Below are 12,109 nucleotides of genomic sequence, written 5' to 3'. Positions count from 1 at the left end.
GACATTGATATTATTGGTGAAGACTTCATATTTCCACAATATTTACTGAGTAAATTAATTTCAATATTCGGTATAACATATTGCTGCGAATCATTATATTCTACAATCAAATTTATTAAGTCCAAGCGCCGGTCACAGCTAACAAATGAACATTTGACTGAGCTTATACGTACGGCATTCACAAATTATAAGCCAGATTTTCATAAATTTGTAATACACACCAACCCACATGCATCAACCAGTAAAGTATAAAAATATCATATTTTTTTCTTTAATTCTAACTCTTTTTAATTTGTAGGACTAAGACATTTTCAACCAGATATTACATAATTTATAATTTATATCATTGCGGCTCGCAAAAAATTCAAAATTTTGAGTTTTGGCTCTTACCATAACCAAGTCTGGCCACCCCGGATCTATAGTATTATTTTTCTTACTTATACTACGAGTTACTATATTAATGGCGTGGGTAGGGATCATTTCTTTTAATGTATTTGTATTTATTTGGATGCGTGATAAAGCATCTGCGTTAGTATTTATTTTTCCTTTCTTAAATTTTATTTCAAAGTCATAGTCCATAAGATCTATTCTAATTCTTGTCATTTTAGACGATGGATTATTGTGTGTAAATAGACTTACTAAAGGTCTATGATCTGTAACAATTGTGAATTTCCTGCCATATACATAGGGTCTAAAATAGGATATAGCCCAATGTATACTTAATAATTCTTTTTCTATTATTGGCTTATTTAATTCATGTTTATTCAAAGATCTACTAGCGTAAGCGATTGGCCTGTCACTTCCGATTTCTCCTTGAGATAAAACTGCGCCAAAGGCAAAATCTGAGGCATCTGTTGTTATAATAAATTCTTTATTGAAATCTGGATAGGTCAGAATAGGGGGTTTAATTAATTTTTGTTTTAAAGTTTAAAATGATTTTTCACAATCATCCGTCCAATCAAATATTACATTCTTTTTTGATAAATTATTAAGTGGTTTTGCAATTTGTGCAAAATTTTGTATGAATTTTCTATAATAATTGCAAAAAGCTACGAATCTTCTTGCGTCATCACAATTTTTTGGTGTGGGGTAATTAATTATTGTGTCATATTTAGATGGATCAGGTTTTACTCCATCCCTTGTGATTAAGTGTCCTAAGTATGTCACTTGAGTTTTTAGGAAATTACATTTTTTGGGATTTAACTTAAGGTTATATTTCCTAAGTTTTTGAAATACTTTAACTAAATTATTATTATGGTGCTGTAAACTACAACCGAAAATTATTATATCATCGACATATATGAAGGCTTCTGAGTCTAGTCCAGCTAGAGCTATAGAGAGCATTCTCTGAAAACTATTGGAAGAAATTTTCAAGCCAAAAAGTAATCTTTTGAATTGGTAGTGTCCTTTATTTGTTGAAAAAGCAGTCACTGGTTTTGATTCATTATCTAATTCTATCTGATGAAATGAATTGCTTAGATCAAGTGTTGAAAAATATTTTGCTCTCCCAAGACTATCCAAAATATCTTCAAGACGTGTAAGTGGAAATTTGTCGTCGACTATTTTCTTATTTAATTGTCTATAGTCTACAACCAATCTCCATCTTTTTTTGTCATTTTCAGATTTCTTGGGTACTATTAACAGAGGTGAATTATATGGGCTATTGGAATTTTCTATAATTTTGTTTTTAAGTAGTTGATCTACTTGTGTTTGTATTTGTTTTAATTGTGTTTGAGGTAATCTGTAATTTTTTATGTAAACTGGGGTTTTATCTTGAAGTGGAATATTTTGTGTATAGAAATTTTTATGTGTTAATTTATCTTTTTCTAATTGAAATATGTCTGAAAAGTTTTTGCAGATAGTTAGAATAGTTTGTTTTGCTTTTTCATCTAAAGTAGTCACATTTAGTTCTTTCAATAATTCTTCAGTTCTATTTTGTTTTATACTTGAAATTTTTAATATGTCGTAATTTTTTAAAGGTTTTATTTTGGGTTGCAAATTTGTTATTGTAGCACTTCGGTTATTTGTATTTAGGATTTTTATATGGGGTACACCTTTTGCAGGTATAATTGAATTTGCTAAGAAAATACCTTTTCCTAAATCTTGGTTTAATATGACACTGTCCTCTTCAATTTTTATGTTTAGAGGGTATATTATTTCTGTCCGTGCAGGAATATTAATTTGATTGTAATTTGGTATTTTGGTTTCAATGGGAACTTCATTTTCTTCTCCATTGACCTTTATAGAAAACAAGAATGTATCAAAATCTAAAATACATCTGTATTTATGGAAAAATTCTGAACCTAATATGCCGTCAGTTGGAATTGGAAATTCTGAGCCTACTACATGGAATTTATGACTCATATAAGTATTGTTAGCTTTTATTTTTAAAGAAATGGTTCCTACTGAATGAATTGGGTGTTCATTCACGCCCGTAATTTTACATATTTCATTGCTATTTATAAAATCTTCATTTTCTATTAGTTCTTGTTTTATTATGGAGATCTCTGCTCCTGTATCTAATAATAAATTTAAAAAGTTAAAATTGGTTTTCAATTTTACATAATTTATATTATCTTTATTTATCTTAAAAATTTTTGAATTTTCATTTAGTTTATATTTATTTTGTTCATATCTCCGATGAGCTCCTCGGAGACCTGACCGTTTCCCTGTTCTATATTTATTTGTCTAACTTTAAATTTCTTATTATTTCTATATTTATTATTGTTATCGTTATTATTGTGAATTTTCCCATTTTGGAAATTATTATTTCTGTTTTGGAAGCTATTTTTATTGTGGAACCTATTGTTACTATACCTAAGACCGTTGTTGTATTTGTTGTTGTTTTTATTATTTTTGTTGTTATAATAGTTGTTTTTGTAGTATAGGATGTTATTTGTTGTTGTTTTGTTGTTTGTGCTTGCTTCAGTGGCAATTTTGACAGCTTCATTAAATGTTTTGGGTTGTGCTGCGAATATTAGTGAGTGTAGGGGTTCCGATAATCCTGTTTTGAAAGTCCCTAGAGCAAGTTGATTATTGAGTTTTACTATGGTTGCTCTGTGTTCTTCACCTAGTTCGAGTAGTTGTACCATATTTAATTCAGCTATCAGTTTTTCTATTCTTTCTATATATTTGTTGAGTGGTCTGTTGGCTTGTATTGTTGTTGATAATTCAGTGTGTATTGTAGTTTGGTTTTTTCTGTTTGAAAAAACTTTGTTAAATATTTTCTCGAATTCAACGAAATTTTCAGGTTTAGCTTCTGTTATTATTTTGTTTCTTGTTTTTTCATTTATTCTTGCATGATAGAAAAACTGAATTAATTTTTGTTTTTCTGTTTCTTTTGTTGCGTCATATAAATATTTGGTTAGATTTATAAAATTGTTTAAATTTTGACTTTCACCGTCAAATAGAGGTATTGTCTTAATTGTCTTATCTATGTCAAACTCCATTGTTGCTTCTTTTATTATTGTTGTGTTGTTATCTTCACTACTTGTATCTGATGTCAGGGTTGTATCCTGTTCTGTTATATTCTCCAGTTTTGTAATTTTTGTTAAATTTATGTATACTTTCAAGAATTTTTCATGTATTGCTGCTTTAATTTGCTTATCTAAAGCGCTATTTTTCAATATATTGTTATATTTTATTTTGATGTTATTTATTATTGTTTTTCTTTCTTCTAAGTCTGAATTTGTTATTCTTTTTTTCCTAGAATAGAGATTTTCTAATTTCTTTAGGGTTTCTATTTGTTGTAATAATTCATTGATGGACATTAAAAGAGAATTTTTTGTTTATATATTCTTTATTTTAAACAGTAATATTTGTTAGTTCTTTCTTAATCGTTTTCTTTAAATAAGTAGCAAAGTATTTAAGTAGTATTTTTACGATAATTAAGATTATTAGTATTATTATCAGTATTACTATTGTTTGTTCCTGGTTTGTTGTAATGGTAGGTTGTATGGGCTGGATCTCTGATGGTTGATTGTTAAACGTTGTAATTTCTTCATTCTTACTAGTTCCTGTTCCCATTTTTACGGAATCTGAGCTCTTTTATTATTACGTCTAGTTCTTGCTGGCATGCTTTTCTTTGATTAATGTTTGATATTGGTATTAAATATTGTAGTTCTGCCTTCTTTTGTCTTAATTTGACCAATCTTCCTCCTCTTGTTTTTTGTTTCTTGGGCTTGGGTTGTTTGTCTGGCTTCTTGAGTATATACTTGTTGAGGTATTCTTTCGCGCTGATTGTCTTCTTTTTGTTTAGGTTCTCAATTGCTTCTTTTGTCTTTCTGATTTGTTCGTCAACTTCTTCAATTTCTTCTTGGTATTTTGTTGCTAGTGGTCCCTCAGGTGTTAATGGTAGATCCAAAAATTTCCCTAGTGTGGGTGGTCTTTCTAATTCTACATACATAGTTATTAGATGTTGGTGGTCTTATTGTAGGTTCAGTTGTGGCATGGGTCGCCATGTAATAAAATTATGTTTGGCAGGGTTGCCATGTAATAAGTTTATGGTTTATTTATATTTTAATTAAGTTTTCCCTAATGGCGATAAACGCTGATCTATCCAAGTTTGGCACTACTGCCGATTTGGAGAATCTTCAGTTTTAAAAAGAAAAACAAGATGTTTGTAGTTTCGATTCAAAACTTTGATTGTTTATTTTAAAAACTTATTCTACTATTTATCTAGGTTTCTAGTTAATTATTTCTATTTCCTGGAAAAGAAAGTGCAATTCATATACCTTCATTCACTCATTACTTAAAATTACGTCAAACAATAATAATGACTGAAAATGCATAGGCTTGCATTTTTCATATTAACATTATGCATACCGCTTTATACTCTAATGTATAATATAAACATAAAGGTATGCATTGTTGTTATACACATCATAAAGTGTAAGCGAAACATATGTTCACCATATGATAATATGCCGCTTGTTTGCAAGTAATGAAATTTTAAACCGTTTAGGTAAGTATATAGCAATGTATGTATGCTATGAATATATTATGGTAATGTACGTATATCGTGAATAGGTAGATATATAGTAATGTATGTAATTAATGTATGTATATTGTATATGCACTACAACATAAATTGTGTATGTATATTTTTTTAAAGCTTGCTGACGAAACATAATATTCAAAACAATAACAAATGAGGCATTAATATTCAGATGCCACAAAACATCTGATGTCCTTGATAAAAGTTGACTTATTATTTACGTTAAGACTATTTCGATTTTTATATATGAGATCATATTTTCAAACATTTATTTCTCGGTTTGCGTTTCTAATTACATAAAACGTATCATTTATTTCATGGTTTGTGTTTCTAATTATATAATGCATAAAAGAAAAACGTGCTTTTGTTATACAAAAACTTTTTCATAAAATCTTAAAATAGAGCTAATTCGGGGTTGGAAAGTTCCAATATCAGATTTTTCTGGTACCCTAAAGGAAAAACCCTATCTGAGGCCTTTTGTCCCATGTCTCTAGCCCTTCTAGAAGTAACCGTACTTTTTGACACCTGAGAAGTAGCTATACTGTGACTTCAATAATGAGTTAAAAAGTTTAAGTACGGTATTATTAATACGATTGTGCTCGCGTGTCAGAGCTTGCAATACCTTTACATTGTAAAAAGAGCTGCTAAAGCTGTTAATACATTTTAGAAAACAACTTTTACAATATTAATACATATTTTGACGTTTGTTTGAAAATTTCAACTTAAAGTTTTGTACAAATGTTAATTTTTGCCAAACGTAATCACATCATTAAAAACATTGCATTTTAGAAAAAATCTTAATAACTAGCATTTTATTGTTGAAAATATATACTAGTTTATTTAATTGGTTATTTCTGGCAAAATTTATATGAATGTATAAGAAAAGCGTGCTCGATTTTCCGATCACCGACTTACTTTTATTTTACGTATCCACTACGTATAGAACGCATTTGGGAAAAGTGTACATTGTCAAGAGCTTTTACTTAACTTTTTGGAACGTGGTACTTTGTAAAGTTTACGTTGTAAGCGTATTATTGAAGTCACGGTTATATATAAATAAAATGTTGCTGACAATTTTAATGTAAACATAATATACAACATACATACATATTATCCTATATGACGTAAATCGAGGATCTAGTGTATTGTAATTTTCCACTTTACAAAATTTACAATACCAAGCGAATGACCTAAACATCATTGTCAAATCTTTAACGTGCTGGGAAAGGGTCGCTTATACTATTGAAGCTTTTGCATCTTCTTCATATAACCAACTTTGCGGTGATAAGTTAATTCCATATAATTAATACACCTAGTTGCATTTGCTGAAATATATGTATGTTCAAAAATCAAACGAAAAAATTTTCCAAGAACAAGTTTTATTTTTTAGTTTCCAATGAAATTTGTTTTTTTAAACGACAATTTGATTATATAATCAGCAGCGTTTTTGTCAAGAATGCAGTTGCATTAACGCTTATAATTTATCTAGATATTGTGTTAAATCTGGTAGTCCTTCTTTCAAACCTTTACGTTTTCGTGTATCTTGTACAATTTGATAAGGTTTGCTGCTACCGTCCATTGGATCTCCAGGTAGAACTTGCCAATGATCAAACACACATTGAGGAAAAGCTTGACCCCCAGTATTTGAACGTAAATCAGCAGTGAAACCGAATGATTCATTTACTGGCAAATAGGCTTTTACGACAAACATAGGAGTGCCAGCAACTTGACTTTCTTCGAAAACATGTCCTCTGCGTCTGTTTAAAACGCCATATATACCACCGACTGCTACTTCTGGACATTGAATTTCACATAGATATACAGGCTCCATTAAACGAGGGCTAGCTGTAATAACTGAAGCATATAATACACGACGAGCTGTTGGAATTATTTGACCGCCACCACGATGAATTGCATCGGCATGTAAAGTGACATCAAATATGTTGAATCTTACACCTCAAAAAATATTAAAACAATTTTTCTGTTAAAAAGATACATTTTTTTTTTTTTTAATTTGTTATAAAGAGAACATCAGTCCTGTTGAGCTTAAAATTTTATCCACACGGTTCTTCAAGACAGTCATATATCATCACTAACTCTTTAAATAGACTAAAACTAAATATTTCTGATTCTAATTCAAAATGCCTAGTATCATGCTCAATAGAAAAAGTTTTTGAATACAAAATTATCTACATTTTTGATAATTCCTGTATTTGACAATAAAAGTAACACACTTGCCGTCAAAAAAATATGTTTGTTAATGCAGTACTATTTTTGCAGTTTGTTTTATAAATACAACGGCAGGTAAGGATTTTTAAGATATAAGCGCTAAAATTCAGTTTTGATTTTACCGCAAACTTTTTTATACTTAAAGAAAAGATAAGGTCGGATTAAGAAAATTTATTAGAATAAGTTTCTTTAAAATTTTGTTAGTTTAATTAAAATTTAAATTTATATTTAGGTAAATTTGAAATAATGAAATATTAATTTTGTGATTTCATTTTTGAAACTTCAAAAAACATATGACAACCTTTGACTTTCACAACTAAAAAAAATTTTTTTATGCTAATGTCCAATTTGTAGTTTTTGCTGTAGTTTTTGTTTTTCTGTTGTCTAAGTTATTTAATTTCTAAGCTAGAAATGCGAAAGCATATTAGATTGTCAAAAACGCTATATGTTTGCTCCCTTTTAACAACAATCACAAATAATACAGCCTATGTTTTTACCCAAGTATTTCCATTTATGTTTTCAGTCCATTATTTCAATGGAATTCTTACGTCATTATAACTTTTTTAATAATTTTACATTCATAGCTGCAGCTTTGTGACATTTATATCTTATTTCGGCGGTTACACCGCAGTTATGTTAATTCAAATTTAAAAGCATTATTTCAGATAACGAAACTATCCAAAGGAATGAAGATAATTGTTTGACCTGTTCAACAAATTTTAGATGATGAACAGTGGATGATCAAATATGGTCAAACAGTTTGAAGCAGTAATAGACTTGACTAATGCAAAACAAAAAAAAAAAGTTAATACATAAAAAAAACCTAACCGATTTTTAATGGCTGTTGAAATTAAGCACTCACCACGCATATTTTCCTCAGCTAGCACACCTTCCTTTGTAGCCCATTGGAAGCCGGCCACTACTGAATCTTTTATTTCATTTAAATATTGTACCCCTTTCGTACAATCTATAACAAAGTTCGGACCAGTCCCATCGGGCCCAAAACACCAAATTTTTCTTGCTTCTGTAACATCGTAGTCATACTTTTCAGCTAAATAGCGAGCTCTTACTTTAAAATCATCTTTAGAGCTAACATCGCCTTTATCAATATCTTCCGGTAAACCATCAGGCATTGGGCATGCTTTCATAAAAAGTCGATTGTGTTTATTCGGTGATTTTGACAAACACATTTGATTTGATTCGTCGACTACTGTTTCTCTATAAGAAACAACTGGATCCGATTTTTTTAATGGAATGCAGGCGTGATCTTCTTCAAGATCTTTTAAACAAATTTCCAGATGTAATTCACCGGCTCCAGCAATGATATGCTCACCGGATTCTTCTATTATACATTGCACCATAGGATCTGATTTAGCCAATCGCTTAAGACCCTCAACAAGTTTAGGTAGATCGGCCGGATTTTTGGGCTCTACAGCAACACGAACTACAGGTGAAACCGAAAATTTCATAACCTGAAATATTATAAAATATTTTACAAGGGCAAAGGATATGTTTATAATGATTAATGTAAAAACAATATCAGACAAACAAATCCACAACTTATTTCTTCAGTACAGGTCTGTGAATAAATCATCAAAAAATTTATTGAAACGAAACTGATCCAAAAACATTGGAAATCACCTTCATATTATGAGCATCTTTGAAGGTAGAAATAGTTCCAGTTTTTACTAAAAATTGATCCACACCCACTAAACCACAAATGTTACCCGAAGGAACATCTTCAATAGCTTCAACATAACGACCCATCATTAATATTGTGCGTTGAATAGCTTTTTCATACAAATCTTCTTTTTTTCCAGGAATATAATTAGGGCCCATGATTCTACATTTTTGACCGGTTGCAACTTTTCCAGAGAAAACACGGCCAAATGCATAAAATCTTCCTTTATCAGAAGTTGGCACCATTTTTGAAATATACATCATCAGCGGACCCTCTGGATCACAGTTTTTAACAGCTACTGCTGCTTCATCATCATGAGGACCTTCATATAACATTTCCATTCTATATTTCTGTGCCACAACTGGAGATGGCAAGTGAATGGCAATCATTTGAAGCAAAGCTTCTCCTGCTGGAAGCCAAGTTCGCATTACAACCTTAAGAAGCTGTTTGCCATCTTTGTCTTTATCTTCATGTTTTAATTGAATCCCTAGTTTATCCAAAAGTTGTGGTATTTCTTCTTTCTTGTAATTCATAATAGCATCGAAAACTTTGTAAATCGGATCTAATATGTACATACAGAATGATCTTTTATTATCTGCGTCTTTTTGCTTCGACCATTTCTTCGTTTTCCCGTTAAAGAAATTTTCACCCCACAAGCTTTAAAAAAAACGATAAAATTTTCTTCATCAATTTGGAGCTTATATCGGGTTAAATTTATAAAAAGAATTTTAACATACTTTTACAGATAATGTAAAACCATATTTAAATAAGTTTTACTTGAAGTATCTAATAATGTCATATATACCTATAAAAGCCTCACCTTGCAATTTAATTTTTATATTTACCGAAATGGAAAAGTAGTAACCACACAAACTTATTGGTGTTCTCTTACCAGTTTCGCGAACATCAGGCGGAATTTTGCATGGTATTTATGCCATCTTTCCATTTCTGCTGATACAAAAATCGCTTCATAAAAATCAAATTACATAGTTACTCCCCCGAGCACAATACAAAAACAAGTTCGCATAGTATTTAGTACGTTTACATCAATTTATTGAAAGTTTCTTCCCTCCATTTGGAAGAAATAGGAAGAGTTGACTGCGTCAAAAGTTGCATTTTTTTTTTCAAATTTCAACCAATTATTTTTGAAATTTAAATTTTAAGTTAAAAATAAACAGAATCAATAAAGCTAAAAATACTAATCAATTTTTTCCCACAAATAATTTCCGACACCCCTTCCATATAAATTTGAAACTTGGCTTTGATTTACTCTCTGAGTTTGGTGGTCGGATTGATATATATGACATTAATTTGTAAGTTATACCAATTACATCGAGCACTATAGTTCAGGTGCATGTATTCGCACAGAAGTAATTTTATATTTACCGATTCATTAATTTTACAACATCTATTTTGAACTTTTCAGAATACATTTCAGAAAATTGCTTAAGCGTGAAAGCCCATCCATGTAAACCTGAACCAAATCCAACACTTCCCTTTGACGGATCGACACGTACTTCCCCCATAGGACCGCTATCATCATTATAGGTAGCAATAATAACATTAACATTCTCGACAATTCGTTGAAAAGTTTGATACAATTCTTCCGAATCTAATTGCAGTTCTAGTAATGCCCGATCCATCTTGTTCATAAATAATATGGGTTTGATTCTCTCCGCAATAGCTTGCCGTAGTACTGTCTCAGTCTGCACACAGACCCCCGAAACACAATCAACCACAACTAAGGCACCATCTGTAACACGGAGAGCAGCTGTTACTTCCGACGAAAAATCAACGTGCCCAGGACTATCAATCAAATTGATTAGAAAACCTTTACAATCCTTATCTCTTTGATCAGGATTAGTTATAAAAGCCAAATCTTTGTCATCCAATTCGAAGTACATAGAAATAGCACTGTGGAAAAAAAATAATTCTACTAATTACATTATGTCGTTAAGTATTTAAGTTTTTTTTTTAATTTTTCTATTCTAATAATTTCAGTTTGCCATTTTCATTCAATTACAATTGCGAAATACAATTTGCATAAAAACAGAAAAATACAACTTTTACACATTTTCAGTCTCGTCATCGACTCATCACTAATATTATCTCAAAAAAGCAAAAAAAATATAAGTATATATGTATAAATATTAACTTACGTAGATTTAATAGTGATACATCTCTCCTGTTCATCTTTTCGCGTGTCAGTGAATCTAGTCTCTCCAGCTTTAGCGCCAGCTATAATCCCAGCTTTTGATACCTATTTTAATTAATTTCATTTATTTAAAACATACGGATGTTGTTGCTTTACTTACAAGGGAATCAGTCAAAGTAGATTTGCCATGATCCACGTGAGCAATAACAGACATATTACGGATATTACGTTTCTTGTCCATTAAGGAACGAATTTCGTCCACAGTAAAGTTTACCTGTTACATTGAAAATTTGTAGGAAAAAAATATTTTTAACTTCTACGCTATTTAAAAAGTTAGTGAAAGTTTTGCGAATTTGCAACAATAATCCTAAATTTCAAAAATATTTAATTTCAAATTTCCTTAAGCTTTCTTACCATTTTTGATGTTTTGTGATTTCTAACTAAACTCCGTATAATTCAACACGCCTAATATGGCGCCGCTCACAGAAAAGAAAGACTTCGGTGACGTATATGATTTCATAGCAATTTCAAAATCTGACAATTATTTGCTTATTCCTAGCAAGGAAAAATTAGATTGCGTTTATATGTCAGATATTATACACGAATGCGCATGTTTACACTCTGTACATTTGTAACTGAATGCAATTCCAGTAGTTTAGCTCCTTTTCGTTTACATTCTGATATGTAGTTTTCGCTTAATTTTTTCCCAAAGCTAGCGTAAGCCGAAAAGTAATATTCTTTCCCCCGTTAAAATTTTTGTGCGATATTTTACACAAAATATATAAGTAAAATTGCAACGAATCAGAAATAGTTGATTTGAAAAAACAATGAAACCAAATTTTTGTAGTTGTCTCTTTCTTTGCTCCAAGCATTGTCAAAGTCATAACAGGACGATATTTATTTTATTTTCTTATCTGGCCTCTACTATAAAATATGTATAATTTGCAAAAAAGATAAGTTAAAATTTTTTTTATAGTAAAAACTAAACAACATTTCAAAATATTTTTTTGTTTTAAATGTTCGTAAAAAAAAATCAAATTTAAACAAA

General features: G+C 30.2%; 1 protein-coding gene across 1 annotated transcript; it reads right to left on the bottom strand.

Annotated features, from left to right (window-relative positions):
* Positions 1-6,358: 6,358 nt before the first annotated feature.
* LOC129612308 (eukaryotic translation elongation factor 2) lies at positions 6,359-11,625 on the bottom strand. Its single transcript, XM_055525850.1, has 7 exons — positions 11,476-11,625; positions 11,222-11,335; positions 11,066-11,166; positions 10,293-10,820; positions 8,867-9,563; positions 8,088-8,697; positions 6,359-6,952 (listed from the first exon to the last, which is right to left on the bottom strand). Exons 1-7 carry the CDS (start codon positions 11,476-11,478, stop codon positions 6,471-6,473), a joined length of 2,535 nt encoding a protein of 844 aa, XP_055381825.1. The 5' UTR covers positions 11,479-11,625; the 3' UTR covers positions 6,359-6,470.
* Positions 11,626-12,109: the final 484 nt, after the last annotated feature.

Source organism: Condylostylus longicornis, unplaced genomic scaffold (genome assembly GCF_029603195.1).
Source record: "Condylostylus longicornis isolate FDR11 unplaced genomic scaffold, ASM2960319v2 ptg000065l, whole genome shotgun sequence".
NCBI lineage: Eukaryota > Metazoa > Arthropoda > Insecta > Diptera > Dolichopodidae > Condylostylus > Condylostylus longicornis.
The sequence above is the reverse complement of the archived record's forward strand: the minus strand, read 5'-3'. Positions and strand labels throughout refer to the sequence as shown.

Bases quoted from the DNA above. Each gene is read 5' to 3' on its own strand.
- LOC129612308 (XM_055525850.1), bottom strand. The intron at 10,821-11,065 runs GTAAGTTAATAT...TTTTTTCCACAG, and splicing joins TGTATCACTATTAAATCTAC to TGCTATTTCTATGTACTTCG. The intron at 9,564-10,292 runs GTAAATATAAAA...TTTTTTTTAAAG, and splicing joins GTTGTAAAATTAATGAATCG to CTTGTGGGGTGAAAATTTCT.